The sequence below is a fragment of the Oculina patagonica genome, chromosome 12 (assembly GCF_052425735.1).
Source record: "Oculina patagonica isolate OP01 chromosome 12, crgOcupat, whole genome shotgun sequence".
NCBI lineage: Eukaryota > Metazoa > Cnidaria > Anthozoa > Scleractinia > Oculinidae > Oculina > Oculina patagonica.
In genome coordinates, this window is record NC_135769.1 from 15,179,428 (window position 1) to 15,205,030 (window position 25,603).

The window sequence follows — 25,603 nt, forward strand, 5'->3', positions numbered from 1 at the left end:
CCAGGGAGTGAAATAGCGAGATGCATTCAGTATAAAGGTTTGATGGGAAAAAATAAAAACAATAGAGAGATTAAGCATGACGTTTATTTTTTCCGCGAACGGCAAAAATTCAACTTCTGCTGTCTGCCGTTTGGCGTTCGTACGCGGAAATGAGAAGTTTTGTGTTTGTCGTGAATGTGGAATTTTTTCACTAATTTTATGAGGCATTGATTTTAGAATTCGATAAAAAGGTAAAGAAATGAAAGACAAGCTCGCGTTTGCCGTTTGCCGCATAACGTCATGCTTAATGTCTCTAATGTTCTTTCTCGCATAACGTCAGTTGATAATTAATTTTGTAGATATTTCCATAAGTACGATTTTACTCATTTACAGACATGTTTTTCTTAATCAATTTTTAAGGAGTTTGTCAGGAAATTAATATTTAGCTCGTTGTCTATTTAGATGATCTCAGTATGTTATGATGAAGCGCGAGAGTCTGTTTCAACAAATATGAATTCAGTTGAAACGTTATTTACGAGTAATAAAAGCTCGTGGATTTCATTAATTAACAGAAATGAATATTTAAGGCCCTTGCAAATAAAAGTAATAATACCCACCCCTTATCGATTTTGTTTTGTACTATGTCAACGTGACAAAAGGACATGGTTTCTTCGAAAGAATAAATCGCTCCTGGGCGTAAAACAACAATGCAAAACCATCTAGAAAGGCGTTGCACTTTTTCATTAATTCAGATTGTTTGCTACAAACAGAAGCATGTCTCGTCTTGGTTTCCTGATTTTAGCTTGTTGTTTGTGGACATCAGTTGCTGAACTAAAGATTTCAAATCATAATGAAACAGACCCCGAGAATGGTAAGCATCAATACACCAATTCGTCTTTTTCTCCATCGTAATAAGAGCTCGGCATACATGGCAGAAATACAGCCGGTTTGAAAAGAATGGTATACGTAGGACAACTTCGCTATACTTTCGTCCCTGAATATCCACAGTAACCTGTATCATGATCAAATTTGGAGACTGCGGCTGTACTCGTTAGAGCGCGGTTGCTTCAGATCTAGGTCTCGATATCTCTTTTTCGGGTACTTTGAACCGGTGGTCCCAGCAAAGTTTCATCATCAAGCCACATTATGTCAAAAGTTCTCATAACCTACTTATCACTCACGTCATGTTCCACCCTTATCATGCTTATTTAACTGGTTTTTGCGGCCTCAAGTTGTTCTGCTCAAGCACAAACTGTAAACTCACAACCCACTCAGTTTCTAAATCATGTATTGCCATCTTTTGTCGATCAAACGCGCAAAAATTAATTTGTACATGTTACTTCAAATCGTTGAAACTGATAATCTTCAGAAGGAAATTAAGCAAAAGATGTACGTGTAAATTAACATAATACTCATAAACAAAAACCCATCACTGAGGCGGCAAAGAAGAACAAACGCTAACAGAGAATGGGGAATTTTAATGACTGCAGAAAACTAAACACACTTCTGAGTTTATTGAACACTACAAAGGAAAAGGGAAAAACGAAAGAGACAGGAGTCGATCAGTAATCAATCAAATATATATTGTGCATGCCATGTTATTATTTTTTAATACTTATGTTAAAAATCAGTTGCCAAGTAATTTATAACCTCTGAGTTCCAGCTTTGTTTCATTTTACACAAAAGGAAGAATTCAGGGCGATGGAAGTACCTTTTGGTAGACATATCAATTCTCTGACTGACTCACAGTCTTATAACTCCATCATACTCTCTTGTGTACAATTTTCAGTAACGTAAACCTTTAACAAATGAGCGTTCTATTGGATTTTAACGTTTCATTTCAACTGTTTTTTATTGATATGGTATGAGGACTCTAGTTTCCCGATGGTTTTTCAAACGTTTTCGATTGGAACGGTCGACAACCGCTCTGTTAGGATAAACTTGGGATAAACCGTTTTCGGTTGGTTGGATTGGTTGGATTTTTCGTGTTTTTATTCGGTTTGTTTAGTTAAAAAGATTGTTGCATATTGATCAACTGCCTTGACCGAAAAAAAAAAAAATGAAATTGGGTTTTGTTGGGAAACTTCAACAAAACAGACCGTTTCAATCTAGTTTTGACGCTGGCTGAGAGTTGATCAACTACACCAACCGAAAACAGCTTTACCAAATGGAACACCAAAACGCCAACCAGCTTAAAAAGTCGCCCACTGATAAATGTGTTTTTTTTCTGACTCACCCACTGATTTTTACCAAATAATTTAAATATTAACAGGTCTTCCATACACCGCTGACATAAAATACAGCCATCCGACAAAAGTGATTTTTACCAGCGCCATGTTGTTCACCTTCCTGGTGTCTGTGATCGGCAACTCTCTTGTGATCTACGTCATAACCAAACACCGCTCCATGAGAACATCAACGAATTGTCTCATAATGAACTTGGCGGTTTGTGATCTTTTGATCACTGTGCTCCAGACCCCCTCGTTTCTGAAGCACCTTTACACTGGAGACACGTGGTTTGAGGGTACTGCAGGAAAAGTTATTTGTAAATTATTCTATTTTGGGATGTTTCTGTTGTTCTCCTGCTCTGTTTTCAACTTCATTGCCATCGCCATTGATAGATTTCTTGCCGTCACTCGACCACTAACGTATAAATTGTCATCAAAATGGGTGGTAAAAATTGGAATCCCAGCAATGTGGTTGACATCAGCTCTTTCATCCATAAACACACTATTGGAAATGACAATTAATGATGACGAAACCCCGAAATGCGTGAAGTCAGGAGTAAGCTCTCAAGATTATATATCTGCGTCATCTATAGTCATCTCGTTTGTCGTTTTGATCGTACTATATTCCATAATTGCTTATCGTCTTTGGAAACGAAACATTCCTGGTGAAGCTTCCAATAATCAGAATGCCCTTGCTATCCGTACAGCACGAAAGGTCACTGTTTTAATGATATCAGTTGTAACAGTGTTTTTTGTCTCATGGGCGCCAGCATTTGTTGTCGTACTCTCATACATGTTTGATGCAGAATCCATTATCAATATTGTAATCTACATAAAATATCCCTTTCTGAATGCTATTTGTTACTGGCTGATAATGAACAGCTGCGCGTGTAATCCATGTCTGTATTTTATATTCATCGAAAGTTTCCGTCAAAGTCTAAAAACGGCCTGTTTAAGATGTCGTGCAACCAGATTAGGACTTTGTCGCATTGGACAAGAAAGGGGATTTGCAACTGCAAAACCAATAGGAAACAGGCGAACGTTGAACATTTTGATTCAGGAAGAAAGAGCTATCGAGTTGACAGCCTACTCCACTGTAAGCCTGAGAGTTGCACCGCTTTAGATTCGAGCTCAAGCACGGAATCAACTTCACTTATCAGTCACATTTTTCTGTATGTCATGGATTACATGCTGTCCAATTTGGAAAAAAATAAAATGAATAGGAATTAAACGAAAATGATAACAACCATTAAAATGTACATTTTAGAGTGTTTGTTGTCCATTTTTGTTTCTTTACTGTGCTTAAATCGTTTTAGTTTGACTAATTGTTACCTGATACATGGCAAGGTTGATCCTGCCACACTTCGATACACTTGCAGATAATCAAGGAAGCCAAAAATCAGCCTCAATGGTCCTACATACTGGCCCCATAACTTCACTATAGTGTAGATCGAAGAACATCCTGCTCAGGCAGCGAAAATTAAGACTACTTGCTGCACTTTTGAAATAATGAAAATATCACCAAGAAATGTAAACTTTGCGCTTTTCGACGAGCCTTTGCTTGTAAAGCAAGTTAGCCACAAGTATCAAGGTTGGGCAGGGCGGTGATCAAGACAGACGTTACACAACCCCACTCACCAGAATACCCAGAGGGTGATCCCAGCAATCACAAACTGCGCCGCCGTCTGTTGTTTGTTGCTCTCCTCGACAAAAGAATAGGGTCATGTCACCTCGACACCCTTCACGAGTCAAAGCTTGTTAAATATAATAAGCCTTTACACTTAATGTAGGGTGTTTATCACTACAAGTAGTGTATTTCTTATTAATTATTATTTTACAAAGTTTCTCGCAAGAAACGGAAACATAAAAGAATGTTTGTACAGGACTTCAACTGGTTTACTATGTATTAGAAATGTCCCTCAGATGCATGTGAACTCATTTTAAAATGGCACACTTAATTGATGCGTATTCGTACCAGGCAGACCAGGTGGCTTCATCTCTAAGCTGGCTATCTACACTAGTTTCAAAATCCTAATGAAACATTACCAAAATAAAATTATCCATCGACATCAATGCCGGACTTCACTGTCACAAACTGAAAATGTGTTCAAAAGGAACGTTTCAGGCTACAGTCAGTTATAAAATTAATAAAACGAATATTCAAATGACGCTGCAAAAAAGCAAACAATGATATTTTAGCATAATTATCAAGACATCACTGTTTTTTTGCATGTGATATGGCGTAAACAACAAACAATCCAGAAAAAATTGCCGTTTTTACTTAAATTCAGATTGTCTTTGCTGCAAATTGAAGCAATATGTTTTTGTCTTGTCTTGGTTAGCTGATGTTAGCGTGTTGTATGTGGAGATCAATTGCAAAAGAAGATATTTCACGCCACAATGAAACAGACCCCGAGAAAGGTACGTACCATGCGGCTTCTTTGACGTTTTAAAAAGTAATCGAGCCCAAAAATGGCACAAACAACAGTTTCTGTCCGATTAAATTCATTTCTTAGATTTTCGCTGTCGGTGAAATTAAGTAACTTGGCAGAAGATCAAATTTGAGGGCCTGTAAGCACGGAATTGAGTAAATTTTGTTCAGGCTTGGACGCGGTACATGGATCGACTAAAAACGCGGCTGGATGACGAATAGGCCCCAGGAGACAACTGACTAGCGACCCAGCAAAGTTACGTTCATAAACAGTAAAATCTATTTTTCAACTATTTTAAAAGATTTTTGTCTTTGATTCTAGAAATCATAATCCTGGTTTTTAAAAAACGTTTGACATCGAATTGTATCCGTAAACAGGATCACAATTTCGTGCCATTTTCTTCCCTTTTAGATACCTGAGTTTTACGTTTATTTTATTCTCTTATGCGCAAATTATAAACCCAAAAATGTACTGCGGAAAATTGAAAATTGAAATCTATATTCTTTGTAGGGATATTTAAATATCAAACAACAGAATGCTGTTCCTCCAGTACTCTAAATTTACATAACAGTTAATCAAAAGCCCGTGAAAGTAAAATACTAGATCCTTGAGATATAGACCTCCCGCTAACGACAAAACGAATTTTAATTACTGCAGCAAATGGTAGTTTAGGTGTTTTTCCAGTCCACCAGGACAAAACTTAAAAAAATCAGCCTGACTTTTTCACAGTTGAGATCTAAAAAGTTCCTGATGGCATCACAACAATATAACTCTTTCATCACTTTAGTACACTTTCATGTTCATTTTTTAACAAAATTGGACCACTATTCGTAGTTTCTATATGTCTTTAGACTTGAGTTTTTGAAGTGAAACTGGTGACAGCGTCCCTTCAAGTTAACGTTTTTCGATCTTATGAAATCAATTGTAGAGAAATTTTGACAATTTAAAATATATAACCAAGATGGTAGACTATTTAAAAAGAATGACGACTTAACTGATACATTATAGTTATGTTGCCACTAAAACTGGAAAATGTTTGGATGCTTCTCACGCCATATAAGTTCGATTACTTTAACGAAAATACTTTGAGATACATGTAGAGCCATGTTTGCCCCCTCCACGGAAAGGATGTATGAAAAATAACCTCTCCCAAGAAGGCACTAGAAACAAACCGTTTATTTCTTATTGGATAAAAGAATGGTTCTGGGCATTCAAGTATATCTTTATAATTAATTGCAATTTATTCCTTGGTAGATCCTCAGTACACCGCTGACCTAAAATACAGCCTTCCGACAAAAGTGATTTTCACCAGCGCCATGTTGTTCACCTTCCTGGTGTCTGTGATCGGCAACTCTCTTGTGATCTACGTCATAACCAAACACCGCTCCATGAGAACATCAACGAATTGTCTCATAATGAACTTGGCGGTTTGTGATCTTTTAAATACTATGCTCCAGACACCCAGATTTATTAAGCAGCTCTATAGTGGGGATGCTTGGTTTGGGGGTACCACAGGAACGGTCATTTGTAAACTAATCGTGTTTGGAGGTTCTGTTTTGCTGATCTGCTCTATTTTTAACTTGGTTCTCATCGCCATTGATCGATTTCTTGCCGTCACTCGGCCACTGAGGTATAAATTATTATCGAAGTGGGTGGTAAAAATTGGAATTTTAGTTATATGGCTGACTTCAGCTCTTTTATCTGTTAACTCGGTATTGGTGACTAAAGTTAAGAACTTTGCCAAAGGCGGAAAGCCACTATGTATCAAGTCTGAACACAGCTCGCCAGAAGAGTACATATCTGCCTCATGCATAGTTGGCCCGTTTGTCGTTTTAGTTGTGCTTTATTCTACAATTTGTTACCGTCTTTGGCGACGAAACATTCCTGGTGAGGTTTCCAACAGTCAGCATGCCCTTGCTATTCGTACAGCACGAAAGGTCACTGTTTTAATGATAACAGTTGTAATAGTGTTTTTTGTTTCATGGGCGCCAGCATTTGTTGTCATACTGTCCGACCTGTTTGATGCTGAATCAGCTATTTATATTTTAATCTACAAGGAATACCCTTCCTTGTTTGCCTTCAGTTACTGGTTGATATTGAACAGCAGCGCGTGTAATCCATGCTTGTATTTTATATTTATCGAAAGCTTCCGTCAAAGTCTGAAAACTGCCTGTTCAGGATGTGTACGTGAATTTAGACTGTGCCATATTGCCGGACGAGAAAGGCGATTTGCGGAAACTGGAGAAACAATGAGAAACAGACAAACTTTGAACATTTTCACTAAGGAAGAAAGAGCTATCGAGTTGACCGCGTACTCCACTGGAAATCACAGCGCTGCACCTCGTAGCAGTGTGCAAGTAAAGAATCGACATAAAAAGTACATTAATAGGCCAGCTATTGCTGTGAAATCATATCGGTTATAAAACGTAGATGACTAGTGAAACAACTTTTTAACAACAATTTTAGTAACTTTTAACCTTGAAAATATTCCAAACGATCGTCTTTAACTCTACACTTTTCCAAAATAGTCACTAAAAACCTCAAGCGAAAGCTATGAATATAAATTTCAGTTATATTTGGAAACAAAATACGAATTATTGAAATGACTGTCATGTTTCCGAAAATTCACTGCACCTGCGAATGCTTTGCTGCAGAATGGTTGCTTAGTAACATGTCATGAACTGTTGACGATACACTGACGTCCTAACTCGAGCTATTTCTGACAGGAATTGGAAACTATCCGAGTAATTCAAACTGAAAAAGATTTACTAACAATCATAACCAATTAGGTACCCGACACCTTGGATCACCGTTTCGCCGGGATCTGTTTACTCGTTTGATCGAGCTCTGGTTGATTTCTGGGACATTTGTATCTTTGTTGATGATCAAACTGGGCATGTTTTGCACAACGAAATGTTGTTACTGACACAAGTGTACTAGTCATAAATTTCTTTGCACATAGACCTTAGTTTGATTTGAAAATTAAACCATAGGGAAAGCGAGGAGGGCGCGGCCTGGGACCAGCTGGTTATGGACAGGGCAAGAGAGATGAGATGGAGGCTTCAAATGTTGCAAGCTACAGAGAGACGCACTATAGAAATTTAAGATTTGATTCAAAATAAACTAGGCACTAAAACGCACTCTTATCACAGAATGTTATCATTTACTTACTGGTGAGAGATATAATAATAAGGAACGTCAGTGTAAGACGCAGCAACCTGAGGCTTTATTTCCGGACCAAAAGACGAAGCAATCAGTCGAAACAATGCAGAGTTCGATCTTGCATTAGCCGGAGATGTAGTTCAGTAAAGTTGGTTAGTAATCCTACGTACATCTTCATTACTTCATGGTTAATTTTTGAAATACGTGCTTTTCTAATCAATTTTGATAATGTTTTCATAAAACGATGTCCTGTTTTTTTTTTCTCAAATTTAAAAAAAATAATAATCAAATTATAATAAGTTATTTTTCTACAAAAGCCCCAAAAAAGGTCCATTAGGAAAGCATAATTCAAAAATTCTGCACCAATAAATTTGGATTATTGTATGATTTTTTATGATGAGATGGAAGAGGATTTTAACAAATATTGATTCAGGCGAAAGACAGTAAATAAACACACGAGTTTTACCGGTAATTTTTAAACGTAAAGAATATTTAAAGTGACAGTGCAAAAAAAATCATCCATTAACAATGGCATTACTTTGTCTGTCAGCACGATCATCAAGACATCTTTTCTCAAGTAAAGAAATATAAATCACTTCTGAGCGATCAGCGACAAACGATCCAGAAAGCATTTCACTTTTTAGTTCTTTAATTTAGATTGTGTTGCCGCAAACTAAAGTGATATGTCAATATCTGGTCTTGGGTGGCTGATTTTAGCGAGCTATGTGTGGGTGGCTATTTGCAAAGAACTTGTTTCATACCACAATGAAACAGACCCCACGACAGGTGAGTACAATAAACCATTTGGTGTTGGCGAGAAATGTAATGTTCGTACAGAATCCCGGGTCACATCAAATATTTTCAGTACAATTGTATATTTAAATATTCTCAGTTAGTACAGTTAAGACGCCTGACAAAAGATTAAACTAAAGAAACATAGCTTTGCCGGTAAGGGCACTTTTGTAGACATTTTTGTGGGCACTGGAACCTGTCTCTCTGGCGAAAGTCAAAAACTCATCTCGATACATCCTAGCAAAGCTACATCCAGCAAGCTTCTCTTTATGAAATCGGATTCTTATCACAAACTGATTCTGCACCATGCATGTCCCGCCCTTTTAAAAATGTTTCTACGTCCAGCTCATTTTGTTTACAGGCCCGTTTTCACAGGCAATTTTTATCGCGCTTTCCATTACATTTTTTGTCGTGCTCGAGCTGGCGATAAGATTCGCACGGAAATCGCAAATGTAAACTAGCGGGGACAAAATCGGCGCTAGTTTACACTGGCGATTTCACCATTGCGAGCTCGAGTGCAACAAAAGTTGCATTGGAAAGCGCGACAAAAATTGCATCAAAAATCGCCTGCGTAAACGGGCCTGTACAAGAGAAACCCAATTTTGCGAACTATTATCATACTTTCTCGAACATTTTTTTTATATATTTACGGTGAAAGTGCCCAAGCATATACCGGCGAAAATGAACTTAAAATCGTTACAAAAATAAAATTGATCATGAAATTCACAAACCTCCGACAGTTAAAATTCACATAACAGTTAAACCAAAACTCCGTAAAAACATAGAGAGAAAACAAAATAATGCATCCGTGATATAAGTCTAAACGGGGGTAATAAAGAAGTGAACATTAATCTTTGCAGCAAGCTAAACGCACTTTCAAGCTTATCACTCAATTTAGTTTACTAAACATTAAATGAAGAACGGAACTGACAACATTCGATCAAATAATGCTACCTTTTACTTAATTTCTGTTTGGATGATTAAGAATCGGAGGCCTGGATAATTTCCGGCTTTTCTTTTAATTTTTACCTTTTAAAAGGATAATCAGAGGGAATATGGGACCAGTTTTGGTTCACATAATAAGTATTTTATAAATTTTGTTTAAATATGCCAAATCGCATGGGAGATTTCTAGAGAGTAAGGATATATGTTCATTTGTAATACGAAACAAGCCACCGACAAAAAGCATCAGTTTCATCAGACTGACGAAGGTCCTTTGGGAGGGGTTAGAAATCCTTCTATATCACACAAGTACATCTTGCTTACTTCTTCGCAAGAAACTAAGAAAAAGAAGAAAAGATTCAGTTTTTATTTACAACAAATAGCTGTTGTCATGAGACATTTCTTAGCAATCTTTTTATCTCGTATACTGCATAAATTTCAACACTAAATCTTTACTCAAATAAAAGTCATAAAAGACTCATGCATTTTGTAAATGGAAATTAAACATTTGGCATTAGTGTAAATAATCACATCTACCCCAGCTGATCTTCCTTTGTATGCCAACATGAACAGAAGACATCCCTTGTCAGGTTAAGAATTAATCACTCCTTGCTCAAGTGGACAACGGAAAACAACAAACTTAGGTTTAGTTCAGTTATTGTTTTTCAAAATAATTAATTTTTAACTGTTTGCTGCAAACCGAAGCAATAATGGCTCGTCTTGGCTGCCTGATTTGCACGTTTTTCGTGTGGATTTCAGTTGCCAATGGCCAAAAAGACAATTCGTCATATCACCACAGTGAAACAGACCGAAAGACAGGTATGTCATTGTCAATCCCTTGTATTCTGTCCACAGCAAAAAACTAACTGTAAAACGCGATATATAAACTTACTGCGGCCAAAAAGGGTAGATAATGATTATAATTCGCTTTTCTCTTCTATTAACGTTGACTAATTGTAGATACCGTATTTTCTCAAATAAACGCCGGGGGCGTTTATTTAAAACTTGGCCTCAGAGACCCGGCGTTTATTTGAAGCCGGCGTTTAATCGGGGTCCGGCGTTTATTTATGAAGTAAAATTTTCAATCATTTTTAAGTTGATTTATTATTTCACATTCTTCGAGACCCATGAACAGTTTGTCGTGGCGGGACGTTGTATCCCTTGGACCCGACCTCAAATTATGTCCGTTTTTCTCATACATACGGCATTACATACGGCCCGTGTATATTGTAATCAGTTTTGTGCAAACAGAACAGCTAGCAACTTGGAACAAGGCGGCCTTGAAGTCCCTATTACTGTTCAATGCGCGATTTCCACCCAGAAAGCACAATTTTTGACAAGGCTAAAACAACTGATAAACAAACGCTGGAGGGATCCTCGCGATTTTAGCGACAGCGAGCACTACAACAAAAGAAAGAGAGTGCGTAAAAAACAAAAAGAGCATGGCGGAACATTGACTAACATTACTATATTTTCAATTTTGTGTTGTTGTACGTCATAAACCGCAGTTAATGTTACGCCAGACTTATTCGTTAAACATTTATTAAAATAACAAAAGCCGTATACCATATAGTACGCGTCATATCAGTGCTTTTCTAGTGAATATCTTCACTTATTGGATCGACTCAAATAAACGCCGGGACCCCGATTAAACGCCGGGACCCCGAATAAACGGGGGCGTTTATTTAAAACTTGGCCTCAGAGACCCGGCGTTTATTTAAAACTTGGCCTCAGAGACCCGGCGTTTATTTGAAGCCGGCGTTTAATCGGGGTCCGGCGTTTAATCGAGAAAATACGGTATGTTCAAATTATTTAAGAATCTCGAGGAAACCCGATTTCTCGAACCCTCAATTTCTTTAACCACCCGATGACTCGAACCAAATGTCGTTTTCTTTGGATTTGCTTCTCTCAGTCGAACACTCCGATTTTACCCCAGATTTCGTGAAATCATTTTCGTTTCCCTTGGAGGTTGGAGAAATTGAGATTTAACTGTACTAAAAGGGTACACATTTAAGTACAATTCGTATTAAAAATGAGTCTTGTAATATTATTTACACATAAATAAAAAGATGCTCTTCTAAAATATCACCAACAGAGAATTTTTCCGCAAATACTTTAAAATTTGCATATTAGTTAATTAAAACCTCATAATAAAAGAACACTTAGAAGAGTACCCTCAGACATCTGTGCATTAATCTCAGCTTTAACAAAAGGGCGAATTTCAATCACTACCGCAAACGAAACACACATTAATTTGAAGTCGTTATTTGGTGAACATAGCCAATGAGAAAGCGAGACAAAAAGTATATATTGACATCGTGCAGTCAGATTCTAATCAAATATCTGCCTTTGTTTATCAAACATTACAAATTAATTCTTTAGAATGAAAGCCACCACTAACTTCTTCTGTTTTTTTTTTTTTGCCATTCAACCGGGGAGCAAATTGAGTCCAAAAGTTGGTACAAAAGGGCATGTTTCAAAAAGGTGTTTAACGGTTTTTTTTTTTTCGTTACAAAAGTGACATTGCTCTTAATGGCCGACCGAATCCCTGAATGGAAGGTGGTGGAAGACCTTTGTTGCTGCCTACATGCCAGTGGGCATAGTGGGCAGTGAGTGACTGAAATTTAATGCCGTGCGTGTGACTGTAAACGATATAGCTACAGGAAAAGGTCCATCTATCTATAGCTACAGGAAAAGGTCTCGTGACTGAGCCTGCGTCACGTGAACTGGTACGTTTCTACGCCAGTTTGCAAAATTCCAATGAATACCTAGACTACCATTCAATCTGGTCGACGTGATAGCAAAATAATTCTAGTATATGGCGTTATTTAGTGGAAACCTCTAATGCTGAGCGCTTCCACAAACCCATATCCTTAACATGTTGCTTCTAATGGGAGTTAGTCTATGCACATAAAGTAGGCACTGATTTTACTTATTTTCGAGGAATACCTACTACACATTTTTCCGGTGATAATTTGAGATCCAATCCCCAGGATAAAGAGCTCTTCCGTTGTAGCCCGGTACAATTCATCTCAGTAACTGAATATTTAGAGTAATAGATTTTTCATTCTCTCAATTCATTTCATCCTGTCAATGTTTTATGAAGCCAGGAAGTTCGAAGACTTCTGCTTCTGCATGTTTCTTTTCTCATATTTGGCCACTGATTTGCACAAAATAAAGTTAACAGCAATTTGTTTATCAACAGATTCTCAGGACACGGCTGGCCTAAAATACAGCCTTCCAACGAAAGTGATTTTTACCAGCGCCATGTTGTTTACCTTCCTGGTGTCTGTGATCGGCAACTCTCTTGTGATCTACGTCATAACCAAACATCACTCCATGAGAACATCAACGAATTGTCTCATAATGAACTTGGCGGTTTGTGATCTTTTGATCACTGTGCTTACGACCCCCTTGTTTATTAAACAGTTGTTTTACGCGGGAGCCAGGTGGTTTGGTGGTACCATGGGAAACGTTACCTGTAAAATAATAATCTATTCAAATTCTGTGCTGCTCTTCTGCTCTCTTTTCAGCTTGGTAACCATTGCCATCGATCGATTTCTTGCTGTCACTCGACCACTTACGTATAAAGTGTCATCAAAATGGGTGGTAAAAATAGCAATTCCTGCAACGTGGCTCATTTCAGCTCTGCTATCTATTAAAGCGGCATTTTCAGCGAACGTTATAACCTATGGGGAAGACAATACGCCGATATGTCAACATGTGACAAGTTCTCAAGAACGGTATTCCTCGGTGTCTTGTTTAGTAGGCTCTTTGGAGGAGAAACATTCCTGGCGAAGTTTCCAGCAATCAACATGCCCTTGCTATTCGTACAGCACGAAAGGTCACTGTTTTGATGATATCAATTGTAATAGTGTATATTTTTTCATGGGCGCCAGTTTTCGTATTTGTATACTCCTCTGTAGTAATCATACAATACCCCTTTTTGTTTGCCGCCACTTACTGGCTGGTTTTAAATAACAGCGCGTGTAATCCATGCTTATATTTTATATTTATCGAAAGCTTCCGTGAAAGTCTGAAAGCTGCCTGTTTAAGATGTCGTCCACGTAAATTATTAAGACTTTGCCGTATTGGACAAGAAAGGCGATTTGAAACTAGAGAAGCAATGAGAGACAGGCCAACGTTAAATGCTTTCACTCAGGAAGAAAGAGCTATCGAGTTGACAGCGTACTCCACTGTCAACCAGAGAGTTGCACCGCTTTAGATTCATCATCATCATCATATTATAGTAGTACTATATTAATTATGGTACGGCGAGGAGACCTCCATGAAACCACCAGGCTTTTAGGGGAGGCCACCTAGGTTATAAATTTGTCAGAAACTTAGTTATGGATGTACGGCTAGGTCAATTCAAACTCAATTCATTAAAAATTCAATTACTTTTTTCTTAAAAGTAGAAAAGCTAGTCGAGCCAGTGATCGATATTGGGTGAGAATTCCAAATTTTAGGATCCTGGTAAAGTATTGTAAACTGCTTGAGATTAGTACAACAGTGATGTGGTCGATAACACTTGGCTATTCTTGTGTCATAACTGTGTATTTGACTACTTGTGGAAAACAAACTACGAAAAATCGGAAGCAATGATTGGTTATGATAATAAAACATAAATTTGGCTATTTGCAATGCATTAACTGGGAAATATCTAAGATACCCAGTTCAGCAAATAAGGGGGCAGTATGTTCTCGATAGTCTGAGTTGGTAATAGCTCGCACAGCTCGTGTTTGTAAATAAAATATTCTATTTAAGTTAGTTACATGTGTAGACGACCAGGCTTAATTACAGTAAGTGATATATGGGTAGATTAACGTGTAGTACAGAGTAAGCTTAGTATAAGAAGATAAATAGTATCTAGACCTAATTATACAATAACCGAGCTAGAGAGATTTTCACTTGAGTGTCGAAAGTAATTCGCGTTTGCTTTGGTGTTGCATTGACTATGCTTAGTGATTGGTTTAACAAACTTGCGCCACCTTCTCAACCAATCAGAAGTAATATTCGCCAGTGACTCGCACGCACGCGTTTTCATGCGCTTCATGCCGGCTACATGTGTTTGCTTCGAGTTTTGATTGGTTCAATGGATTGTCTGTGTCTTCTGTGATTGGCCAGAGTGATTACTTTAGTTTTGGTTTTACGACACTCAATCGAAAATGACTCTATTGCGCGCGTTGTGATTGGTTGATGCCTGTCATTTATTAGAGTACAGACGCACAGATGACGTCACGGGATGGTGTGACTCCCGCGCGTGATCAGAGTTCATAGTCCAAATCAGAGTTGTCGGCAAAGTTTTTTAAACTCGCGGGGCCACAACAAAACAAAAACGTTCACCTTAATTACAAAACTACAGTGAGAAATAATACGCCAAGCATCGTTCATCTTTCGAAGCATTTAACTGGGCTAAACAAGCTTGAAGAAGACAGTGAATTATTCGAGAAATTATCGAAATCTGCGTGAAAGTGTTTGACCCATGTTGTACAGTTGGACGACGCCACGGGAACAAATGAATGGCGGTTGAACACTTAGGTTAATGCTTAGCTTACAGATTTGAACAACTTCCCAAATGGAATAACGGTCAGTTTTTTCATTGACTTTCACTTTTCCATTTTTCTGTTTATTTAATCGGTTTAACAGTGCTTCGTGGTTACGGAAACTTTATTGTGAAATGAAAACTCAACGGTAGCGGCATTGCTCACACTGAAGTGTACTGAAGCCGTGTGTTTTTGTATGAAACAAATAGATTTCATTTTGCCGTGGGTATGTTCAGTTATAGATCACAGAAGACGTCAAAATGTGGTATGAACATCAATGACCCACTCGTCTAGCGGCTCGTGGGCCACTTTTTTTGTTCATACCACATTTTGACGTCATCTGTGATCTATAACTGAACAGACCCACGGCAAAATGGAATCTATTTGTTAAATATTACACCAACTGACTTAGAGATTTGTAACATACAAAGCTAATATGAGGTTTCCGTGTAAAATGCTCATCAATATAGACACCTAAGAATTTTTTTCACTACTTGTTTCAATTTTTTATTTTCAAAGGACAGAGAAAAAGATTTACTAAGTTTCTTCTGCCTTGATTTAAAAATAATGTAATTTGTTTACTTATTATTTACCGAAAGCATATCACATTTCATCCAAATGTCAAGATTGTACAGTTCATCATTTAACATGGACTCTAAACAATCAGAATCTGAATGAGAATAAAAGATACTCGTGTCATCAGCAAAGAGTAGAGGCTGTGTTAATTTACATGCATTGGGAAGATCATATATATATAGTATAAATAACAAAGGACCTAAGATAGAGCCTTGGGGACACCACACTTACTGGTTTGCTTGGATGAGCAAGCTTGGTTAAACTGTACAAATTGTTGACGGCCAGAAAAATAGCTTTTGATCCACTGAAGTCCCATACCACGAATACCATAATGTTCCAGTTTTATTTAGTAAACAAAATTTGGTGGTCAAAAGTGTCAAACGCTTTACAAAGGTCTAAGAAAACGCCTGCGGTGATTTCACGTCTATCAATAGCGGAAGAAATTTTGTTAACAAGGTGATTTAACTCAATAGAAGTCGAATGATTTTTACGAAATCCAAACTGAAAACTATATAATATATTGTACGTTTCAGCAAATTCAAAAAGTCGTTTGTATATGACGTTTTCAATTGGTCTATAATTTACGAAAAGACTGGGATCCTCGGCTTTGTAAACATGTATCACTTTAGCAATTTTCAATTGTCCCGAAAAACGCCTTTATGTAAAGAAAGGTTAATAATGCTCCCCAGAGGAGCACAGATTAGGTGAAAGGAATTTTTTATCACATGCAACGGGATGTTACCATAACCGGGGGCCTTTCCCGATGAGAATTTACTGCAAATCTCTTCCAGATTACATCTTGATGCTGTCCAATTTGGAAATAATTCAAAGAAAAACCTGCGGAGACTACCCGGTGCACGATATGAATAGGGTTTAAACAACATTGATAACAGCTATTTAAATTCACATTTCAGCGTGTGTGTTGTCCATGTTTTGTTTCTTATATACAAGTCCGTATTGAACAAGGCTGGAGGGGGGAGGACAAGGAACTATCCCCATCATGCTTGTTTTCTCCGCAAAGAAAGCTGGAGATAAGACTTGCTACGAGGCAACAGTGTTACAAAAACTGAAAGTGGCTTCCTGTATGTCATCCCACGGACTTAGTCTCCTTTGATTTTTTTACTCGGAATCTTGGGATTAACTCCTTTGTTCCCAGGTCTTAGCTTGACAATGCTTGAGATGGAAGCCACAGGGAAAGCGTAAGAGGGGCGGCCTGGGACCAGCTAGCTATTTACTGGTGAGAGATATGATAATAAGGAACCAAATGCCGGAATATTTCGTCAGTGTATAGGTCAGTGTAAGACGCAGCAACCTGAGGCTTTATTTCCGGACGAGAGTCGAAGCAATTACAGAATCAAGGGTCTCTATGAGACTACGACTATTTTGCTATGGTCTGTCCGTTGGCGCTCAATTGGCTTGTAGAGTAGTGACTTTTTAAATGGCCAAAGAGGCTTTGCACGTTTGGTCACGGGTGTTTTTCATTGGTATAAACTGATTACTTTTTAGCGTCTCGAGTTTCACCTTTGTCTATTTATTTACATTTTGTCAGAGGCACATTGCGGTCAGGCCTGCATTGCGGTATAGTTTTTTTAAAAAACTTTTCCTGCGAGCAGGCTCTCTATTCGGGGGCAACGTGAATCGAATTGAACTCTTCGAACGCCGAAGCAGTAAAGTTGGTTAGTATTCCTACGTACATCTTCATTACTTCATGGTCAATTTTTGAAATACGTGCTTTTCTAATCAATTTGGATAATGTTTTTATGAAACGATGCCCTGTTGTTTTCTCAAATTTACAAAAAAATAATTTTGAAATTATAATAAAACATTTTTCTAAACTTCTCGGTTAATAGGATTTTCAGTGAACCAAAAAAGTCCACTTAATTTAAAATACAGCATCAATAAATTTGGATGATTGTATGATGTTTTATGATGAAATGGAAGATGATTTTAACAAATATTGATTCAGGCGAGACAGTAAATAAACACACGAGTTTTATTAATTAAACGTGATGAATATTTTAAAGTGACAGTGCAAAAGAAAACATCTATTAACACTGACATTACTTTTTTGTCAGCATGGTCATCACTAAACATCTTTTCTCAAGTAAAGTAATATAACTGAATCACTTCTGGGCGATCAACGACAAACGATCTAAGAAAGCATTTCACTTTTCAGTTCTTTAATTCAGATTGTTTGCTGCAAACTAAAGACATATGTCAATGTCTGGTCTTGGTTGGCTGATTTTAGCGAGCTGTGTGTGGAAGTCAATTGCTAAAGAAAATATTTCAAACCACAATGAAACAGACCCCAAGAAAGGTATGTACAATAAACCATTTCGTGTTGGTGAGAAATGAAATGCTCGTACAGAATCCCAGGCCACTTCAAATAATTTTAGTACAATTGTATATTCAAAATATTCTTAGATAGTTAAGAGTTATTAAGACGACTAACAAAAGATAAAATTTAAGGAATATAGCTTTGCTGCTAAAGGGGTTCATTTTTGTGGGCACTGAAACCTGTCTCTCCGGCGAAAGAACAGAAAATCCTTCCTAGCAAAACTACACCCACCAAGTTTTTTTTTTTATGAAATCATGTTTTACGGAAATAGTTTCAAATTGGATTCTTATCACAAACTGATTCTATACCATGTTTCTCCCTTTTAATTTTTTTTTTTTTTGACGTCTAGCTCATTACAGTCATTATGTCTACAAGAGAAACCCACTATTTACAAATTATTTTCATGCTTTCTCGAACATCTTTTTTTATATTTACGCTGAAAAGTTGCTCAAGCACACCGGCGAAAATGATCTTAAGATTGTTGCAAAACGAAAATTGGTCATGAAATATTGGCCACAAGCTTAAGGATGTTTTTAAATTCACAAACTATCGACAGTTATATCATACTTAATCAGAAACCCCGTAAAAACATACTACAGGAAACAAATTACCTAATCCGTGTGATAAGTCTAACCGATGTTAATAAAGAAGCGGATATTAGTCCATGCAGCGAACAGAACAGACTTTCAAGTAAATTTTCACTTAATTTAGTTTATTAAACATTAAAGGAAGAACGGAGCTTGGAACATTCGATCAAATAATGATCGCTAATACAAATAGGGTCATCCTTTATATTTTTTCTGTTTGGATGATTTAGAATCGGCGGCCTAAAATTGATTTTGCTTTTGTTTTAACTTTTACCTTTTAAAAGGCAAAATATGAGGGAAGGCGGGTACAGTTTTGGTTCACATAATTAGCATTTTATAAATTGACTTTTATGGTGCCGAATCGCGCGAGGCATTTCTAGAGATCACGGATATATTTCTTTTGTAATACGAATAAGCCACCGAGAAAAGCGCCAGCTTCGTTAGACTGACAAAGTTCTTTTGGGTGGGGTTAAAAAAAACCCTGTGTATCATACAAGTACATCTTGCTTACCAGTTTGCCACTCAGGTGATCTGAAAGGAAGAAAAATTCAGTTCTTATTTACAACAAATAGCTGTTATTGTAAAATATTCCTTCGCAACCTTTTTTCTTATATAGTGAACAAATTTCATATCAACACTAATACTATTTTGAAATAAAATCATAAAAGATTCATGATTTTTTAATAAATGGAAACAAAACATTTAGCATTAGTGTAAATAAACACATCTACCCCAGCTGTTCCTTTGTGTACCAACATGAACAGAAGACATCCCTTTTCAGGTTAAGAATTAATAACTCCTTGCTCAAGTGGACAACAGAAAACAACAAACTTAGGTTTAGTTCAGTTATTGTTCTTCAAAATAATTAATTTTAACTGTTTGCTGCAAACCGAAGCAATAATGGCTCGTCTTGGCTGCCTGATTTCCACGATTTGCGTGTGGATTTCAGTTGCCAATGGCCAAAAAGACAATTCGTCATATCACCACAATGAAACAGACCGAAAGACAGGTATGTCATTGTCAATCCATTTTATTCTGTCCACAGCAAAAAACTAACTGTAAACCCAAAATAGCTCAAAATATAAACTTACTGCCGCCAGAAAGGGTAGATAATGATTATACAATTCGCTTTTCACTTCTATTAACGTTGACTAATTGTAGATATGTTTGAATATGTTCAAATTATTTAAGAATGCCGAGGAAACCCGATTTCTCGAATCCTCGATTTCTTTAACCACCCGATGACTCGAAGCAAAAGTCGTTTCCTTTGGATTTGCTTCCCTCAGTCGAACACTGCGATTGTACCCCAGATTTCGTGAAATCATTTTCGTTTCCCTTGGAGGCTGGAGAGATTGGGACTTAACTGTACTAGCAGGACTTTAAAATACAATTCGTTTTAAAACTGAGTCTAGCCCCTTGGAATATTCTTTATACATAAATTGAATCGATGCTCTTTTAAAATATCACCAACAGAGAATTTTTCCTCACGTACCATTAAATTTGCATATTAGTTTATCAAAACCTCATAATAAAAGAAAACTGACAAATTACCCTTAGACATCTGTGCATTAATCTTGCCTTTAACAAAAGGGCGATTTTTAATCACCACCGCAAACGAATCGAAACACACATTAATCTGAAATCAGTATTTGGTGAACATAGCCAATGAGAAAGCGAGGCAGAAAGTATATATATTGGCATTGTGCAGTCAGATTCTAATCAAATATCTGCCTTTATTTATCAAACATTACTAATTAATTCTTTGAATGGAGCAACCGCTAACTTTTTAGCAACGTTTGGGAACGTTATATTTATTTGTAATTATCAGAATAATGTCAGCGAAGAACTGCATAGTCTGTCATAACCTTGTTCTCAACAACCCGTAAAAGAAATAAACTGCCATTCGGTTTCTTTCTTAGAAGTTGTAGAAAATCTTAAATTAACCTCACAATTACAGTTTTATTTCGTGTTAGCTATGGGTAGAAGTGGAGGGCTGCTTCACACGCTAAATACTAATGAGATATAAGTGCATGGCGAACGTGATTTTGTACGTTTTGTTTTCGTGGCAACAAGGTAAGCTGATCCTTATGGGATCACTACCTTGCCTTGTTAGGGTGGTTCGCGTGTCCCAGTGACCCAGAGAGCTATACAGGCTGGAGTCTTGTCTGGCAGCGAGTACATCATTCGCCAGATTGCTGGTGAATAATAGAGAGTTACCTGAAAAACCCTCCACACCAAAAACATCCTTTGCATCTAGGGCCTGAGCTGTTATGCATAGGAACGACAGACACTAGAGGTGGATTGGCCTTGTCATCAGAAAGAAAATGAATTCATCGCCAACACAGCACTACGATGGACACCTGAAGGCACAGTCCCAAGAATGCATGACAGCGTGCTACAGAGACAGAAATGAGGGGTTGGAACCACAGACGAACACAATCCAAAAGCTGGCCAAAGATAAACAGTTGTGGAAGACCGTTTTTCATTAAAACACTAAAGCACTTCTTACAATACGCATGCGTACTCTTGATAACAGTAATACCCCACTGCTTACAATACGATACTTGAATTACTTACAATGCGGTACTTAATACGATTACACATAAGACACTTACAATACTTTTTATTTTACAAACTAAAGCTACAATTAGACATTACTTATTTGCACTTGACAACCCTACATAGCAATTGAGCAAAAAGAATCACAAAAAGTAATTAAAATAAAGCTAAAAAACTTGTTTGCAACTGAAATTTATGTTTTCATTTCTAAAATGACTTTTTAAAATGATGAAAAAGGCTTCCCCTATATACTCTTCTTCTCTTTTTGACGCCTCTCGATGACATGTAATATTTAGTAATAATTAAACAGAGCTTTAAGCCAAGGCGACGAAAAAAACCTTTGTTGAACTGGTAAATTATTTGTTTTTCTGGTGGGTTGATCAAATCTGGGTTTTTTCCAGGGTCCAAATTGAGTCCAAAAGTTTTTACAAAAAGGTATGTTACAAAAAGGTGTTTAACGGTTTGTTTTTCGTTACAAATGTGACATTGCTCTTGTTGAACGACCGAATCCCTGAATGGAAGGTGGCTGAAAACCTTTGTTGCTGCCAGTGGGCATAATGGGAAGTGAGTTCTAAACTTAATGCCGTGCATGTGACAGTACTGAAACGACATAGCTACTGAAAAAGGGCCATCTATCTTCAGGTACAGAAAAGGTCTCATGACTGAGCCAACTTCACGTGCCGGCAAAAATACAAACTGGCAGTTTTCTCTGCCAGTGTGCAAAATTCCAATGAATACCTAGCTAGACTTCCATTCAATCTGGTCGACGTTTCGTGATAGCAAAATAGTTCTAGTATATTGTATTATTTAGTGGAAACCTCTAATGCTGTGCGCTTCCACAAACCCATATTCATGTTCCTTAACATTTTGTTTCTAATGGGAGTTTGTCTGTGCACACAAAATAGGCACTTATTTCACTTATTTTCGAGGAATACCTACTACACATTATTTCTGTAGTAATTTGAGGTCCAATCCCCAGGGTAAAGAGCTCTTCCGTTTAAGTCCGATACAATTCATCTCAGTAAATATTAAGGATAATGGTCAATTCCTCATTTTACATCCTTGTTCGACCCGGACGCTTCAGCGGCGAACAACCGTACGTGACATCTACGCAAAGGGCGCGGAGAAATCTCTTTGCGAGGCATTGGTGACAATGTAATCATGTTCTAGAATATAAATCGAACAGAATTGTTATGGAAGCCACGTGGCTATTTCATTCTCTTTTTTCTTTCATAAGTAAGTAAGTAAAGGTTTCTGCTTATGCACTCTTCTTGTCTCATATTTAGCCATTGACCTGCACAAAATAAACTTATTAAACTTCAGTTATATTTCTTTTTTAACAGTTCTTCGTTATATTGCTGACCTAAAATACAGCCTTCCAACAAAAGTGATTTTTACCAGCGCCATGTTGTTCACCTTCCTGGTGTCTGTGATCGGCAACTCTCTTGTGATCTACGTCATAACCAAACACCGCTCCATGAGAACATCAACGAATTGTCTCATAATGAACTTGGCGGTTTGTGATCTTTTGATCACTGTGCTTATGACCCCCACGTTTATTAAACAGTTTTACTCAGGAGACAGGTGGTTTGGTGGTGCCATGGGAAACGTTACTTGTAAACTACTGGCCTATGTAGATGCTGTGCTGCTCTTCTGCTCCATTTTCAGTTTGGTAGCAATCGCCGTTGATCGATTTCTTGCCGTCACTCGACCACTAACGTATAAAGTGTCATCAAAATGGGTGGTAAAAATAGCAATTCCTGGGACGTGGTTCATTTCAGGTTTGTTATCTATTACAACAGCAATGACAGCGAATGTTACAACCTCTGCAAAAGAACATGAAACGCCTATATGTTACTCTGAAGGAAACCCTCAGCAACGGTATTCCTCGATGTCATGTTTAGTTGTTTCGCTTGTCGTTTTGACTGTACTATATTCCATAATTGTTTATCGTCTTTGGAGAAGAAACATTCCTGGCGAAGTTTCCAGCAATCAACATGCCCTTGCTATTCGTACAGCACGAAAGGTCACTGTTTTGATGATATCAATTGTAATAGTGTTTGTTGTTTCATGGGCGCCAGTTTTTGTAGTTGCACTCTCCTCTGCGGATATGTCATTAATGATACGATACCCCTTATTGTTTGCCATCAGTTACTGGCTCGTATTAAATAACAGCGCGTGTAATCCCTGCTTGTATTTTATATTTATCGAAAGCTTCCGTGAAAGTCTGAAAACTGCTTGTTTAAGATGTCGTCCACGTAAATTAAGACTTTGTCGTATTGGACAAGAAAGGCGATTTGAAACTGAACAACCCATGAGAGACAGGCAAACGTTGAACGCTTTCACTCAGGAAGAAAGAGCTGTCGAGTTGACAGCGTTGTCTTCACTGTAAAGTAGAGTGTTGCACCGTTTTAAATACAGAGCTAGAATTAGCAGCATTTTGCTACTTAATGACATCAGAAGTGCATGTACATAAAATTTGTTCTGAAGAGCATCTTTAGTAATGTAGAAGACGAGTTGATGAAATAAACAAGACCGTATTGAACGAGGCTGGAAGGGAAGGACAGGGAACAATTCCCATCATGCTTGTTTTCTCCGCAAAGAAAGCTGGAAACAAGACTTGGTACAAGGCAACGGTGTTACAAAAAATGTAAGCATCGTCCTGTATGTCACCCGGGGGAGTACTCCCTATAATGGCCTATACGGGAAGGCTCCGCCCGAAAGGGGTAACTTTTTCAGGCTTCAATTATTCAAAAGGGTAGGGAATTTCACAAGTTTAGGTGTACGAAAGGGTATGGAAATCTGCCATTTAGGTTTTTGAAAGGGCCTTTAATTAAAATATTTCGAACAGATGCAAATTATGGCTGTATTATTTCAATTTATTAAGCGCTACATGAAAATGACAACAAAACGTCATGTTTTAAGTCTATACCATCATGACTTTCAGGTATATGAAAGGGGTACCTTATTTCATTTAAAGGTATACGAAAGGGGTACAATTTCTGGTAAAATGGTATATAAAAGGGTAAGGGGTAAGAGCTCGGGGCGGAGCCTCCCCGTACAAAACGTTTTTGGGTACCCCCCCCCCCGGGGGGGTAAGTCATCATACGGACTGATTAATATATTTAACAATTATTCGCCGAAGGTGAAGTGAATCTCGGCGAATATTCCCCGAGACGAAGTCGAGGGGAATATTCGCCGAGATTCACTGAGCTTGAGGCGAATAATTGTTTTAGTCTAATTTTCAGATGTGAATATAAAGAACTATAAAATAAAGAACTAAATCACGGAAACAACAAACACAAGTGCTCGCTCGAATACGTGTAAACAAGTTTAATTCATCGATTGTAAATCAAAATTTACACTTTAGTTTAAGCAATAAAACGAAACAAAACAAACACTACGAAAAAGACAGATATCTTGTACCTTTGTTTAATCGTTGGCGACTTCTGAGAAATTGTGTAAATCCTCGTGAAATAAGTCGAGTAGCTCTGATCTGAAGAGAACTGAGTAATTTTTGGTTGACTGATCTGCCACTGAGTTTCTTGCATTGTGGCCGTGTGCGATCTCCAAAACCACCGTCCTTAGCATCAATTCTAAACGCCTTGAGAACCATCTCTTGAAAATATTTTCGGTTCAAAAGCCTTGGTAGCCAATTTTCAAAATTCCAACTGTTTTGAATACTCCGGACTTGACGTGATTTCTTTCGAATGAACGAAAATTTCATTCATCAAATGCCGCCATTTTATTTGCCTGGATGGCAAAGTTGGCGCGGCTTAGTAACCAAGCTCTGAAATGTTATATTCACCTCCAAGCGAGGTGAATATAACGTCATAAACCAGAGCTTCTTGACCAATCAGAATTTCGCATTCTTATATTCACCTCTTGAAATTAGACTAATATATAATATCCTTTGAGTTTTTTACTCGGAATCTAGGGATAAATTCCTTTGTGCCCACGCCTTAGTTTGAGATGGAAGCCACAGGTAAAGCGTAAGAGGGGGCGGCCTGGGACCAGCTAGCTATTTACTGGTGAGAGATATGATAATAAGGGACCATATTCGTCAGTGTGTACGTCAGTGCTGAGACGCAGCAACCTGAGGCTTTATTTCCGGTGCAAAGTCGAAGCAATTACAGAAAAAGCGGCATTGACAAGCCATTCACAATCATGCAGAGTTCGATCTTGCATTAGCCAAAGATGTAGTTAAGTAAAGTTGGTTAGTATTCCTACGTACATCTTCATTACTTCATGGTTAATTTTTTAAATACTTTTCTAATCAACGTTTAATAATGTTTTCATGAAACGATGTCCTGTTGTTTTCTCAAATTTACAAAAAAATAATTTTGAAATTATAATAAAATATTTTTTTAAACTTCTCGGTTGATAGGTATTTCGATGAACCAAAAAAGTCCATTTAAGAGGCATAATTTAAAATTCAGCATCAATAAATTTGGATGATGTT

The 25,603-nt window shown here is 37.5% G+C and overlaps 3 protein-coding genes and 1 pseudogene across 5 annotated transcripts; all 4 read left to right on the forward strand.

Annotated features, from left to right (window-relative positions):
- The first annotated feature begins 659 nt into the window (after window positions 1-659).
- Window positions 660-3,406, forward strand: LOC144633589 (substance-K receptor-like). Its single transcript, XM_078492434.1, has 2 exons — window positions 660-850; window positions 2,252-3,406. The coding sequence occupies exons 1-2, from the start codon at window positions 754-756 to the stop codon at window positions 3,328-3,330; spliced, it is 1,176 nt and encodes a 391-aa protein (XP_078348560.1). The 5' UTR covers window positions 660-753; the 3' UTR covers window positions 3,331-3,406.
- A 1,118-nt stretch (window positions 3,407-4,524) lies between these two features.
- On the forward strand, window positions 4,525-23,738 carry LOC144632625 (neuropeptide FF receptor 1-like). Of its 3 annotated transcripts, none has more exons than XM_078491310.1 (2): window positions 4,525-4,628; window positions 22,485-23,738. In XM_078491310.1, the coding sequence occupies exons 1-2, from the start codon at window positions 4,553-4,555 to the stop codon at window positions 23,531-23,533; spliced, it is 1,125 nt and encodes a 374-aa protein (XP_078347436.1). In that variant the 5' UTR covers window positions 4,525-4,552; the 3' UTR covers window positions 23,534-23,738. The 3 variants fall into 3 exon arrangements, with proteins under 3 accessions (XP_078347436.1, XP_078347435.1, XP_078347434.1); XM_078491309.1 differs by lacking the exon at window positions 4,525-4,628 and adding an exon at window positions 17,728-17,974; XM_078491308.1 differs by lacking the exon at window positions 4,525-4,628 and adding an exon at window positions 19,429-19,591.
- Window positions 5,916-7,062, forward strand: LOC144632124 (neuromedin-K receptor-like). Its single transcript, XM_078490723.1, has one exon. It carries the CDS (start codon window positions 5,956-5,958, stop codon window positions 7,060-7,062), a length of 1,107 nt encoding a protein of 368 aa, XP_078346849.1. The 5' UTR covers window positions 5,916-5,955.
- LOC144632125 (G-protein coupled receptor 83-like) lies at window positions 8,346-13,760 on the forward strand (annotated as a pseudogene).
- Window positions 23,739-25,603: the final 1,865 nt, after the last annotated feature.

Coding starts and splice junctions, on each gene's coding strand:
- LOC144633589 (XM_078492434.1), top strand. CDS start 754: ATGTCTCGTCTTGGTTTCCTGATTTTAGCTTGTTGTTTGTGGACATCA. Junction 851..2,251: donor TGAAACAGACCCCGAGAATG/GTAAGCATCAAT, acceptor AAATATTAACAG/GTCTTCCATACACCGCTGAC.
- LOC144632124 (XM_078490723.1), top strand. CDS start 5,956: ATGTTGTTCACCTTCCTGGTGTCTGTGATCGGCAACTCTCTTGTGATC.
- LOC144632625 (XM_078491308.1), top strand. CDS start 19,483: ATGGCTCGTCTTGGCTGCCTGATTTCCACGATTTGCGTGTGGATTTCA. Junction 19,592..22,484: donor TGAAACAGACCGAAAGACAG/GTATGTCATTGT, acceptor CTTTTTTAACAG/TTCTTCGTTATATTGCTGAC.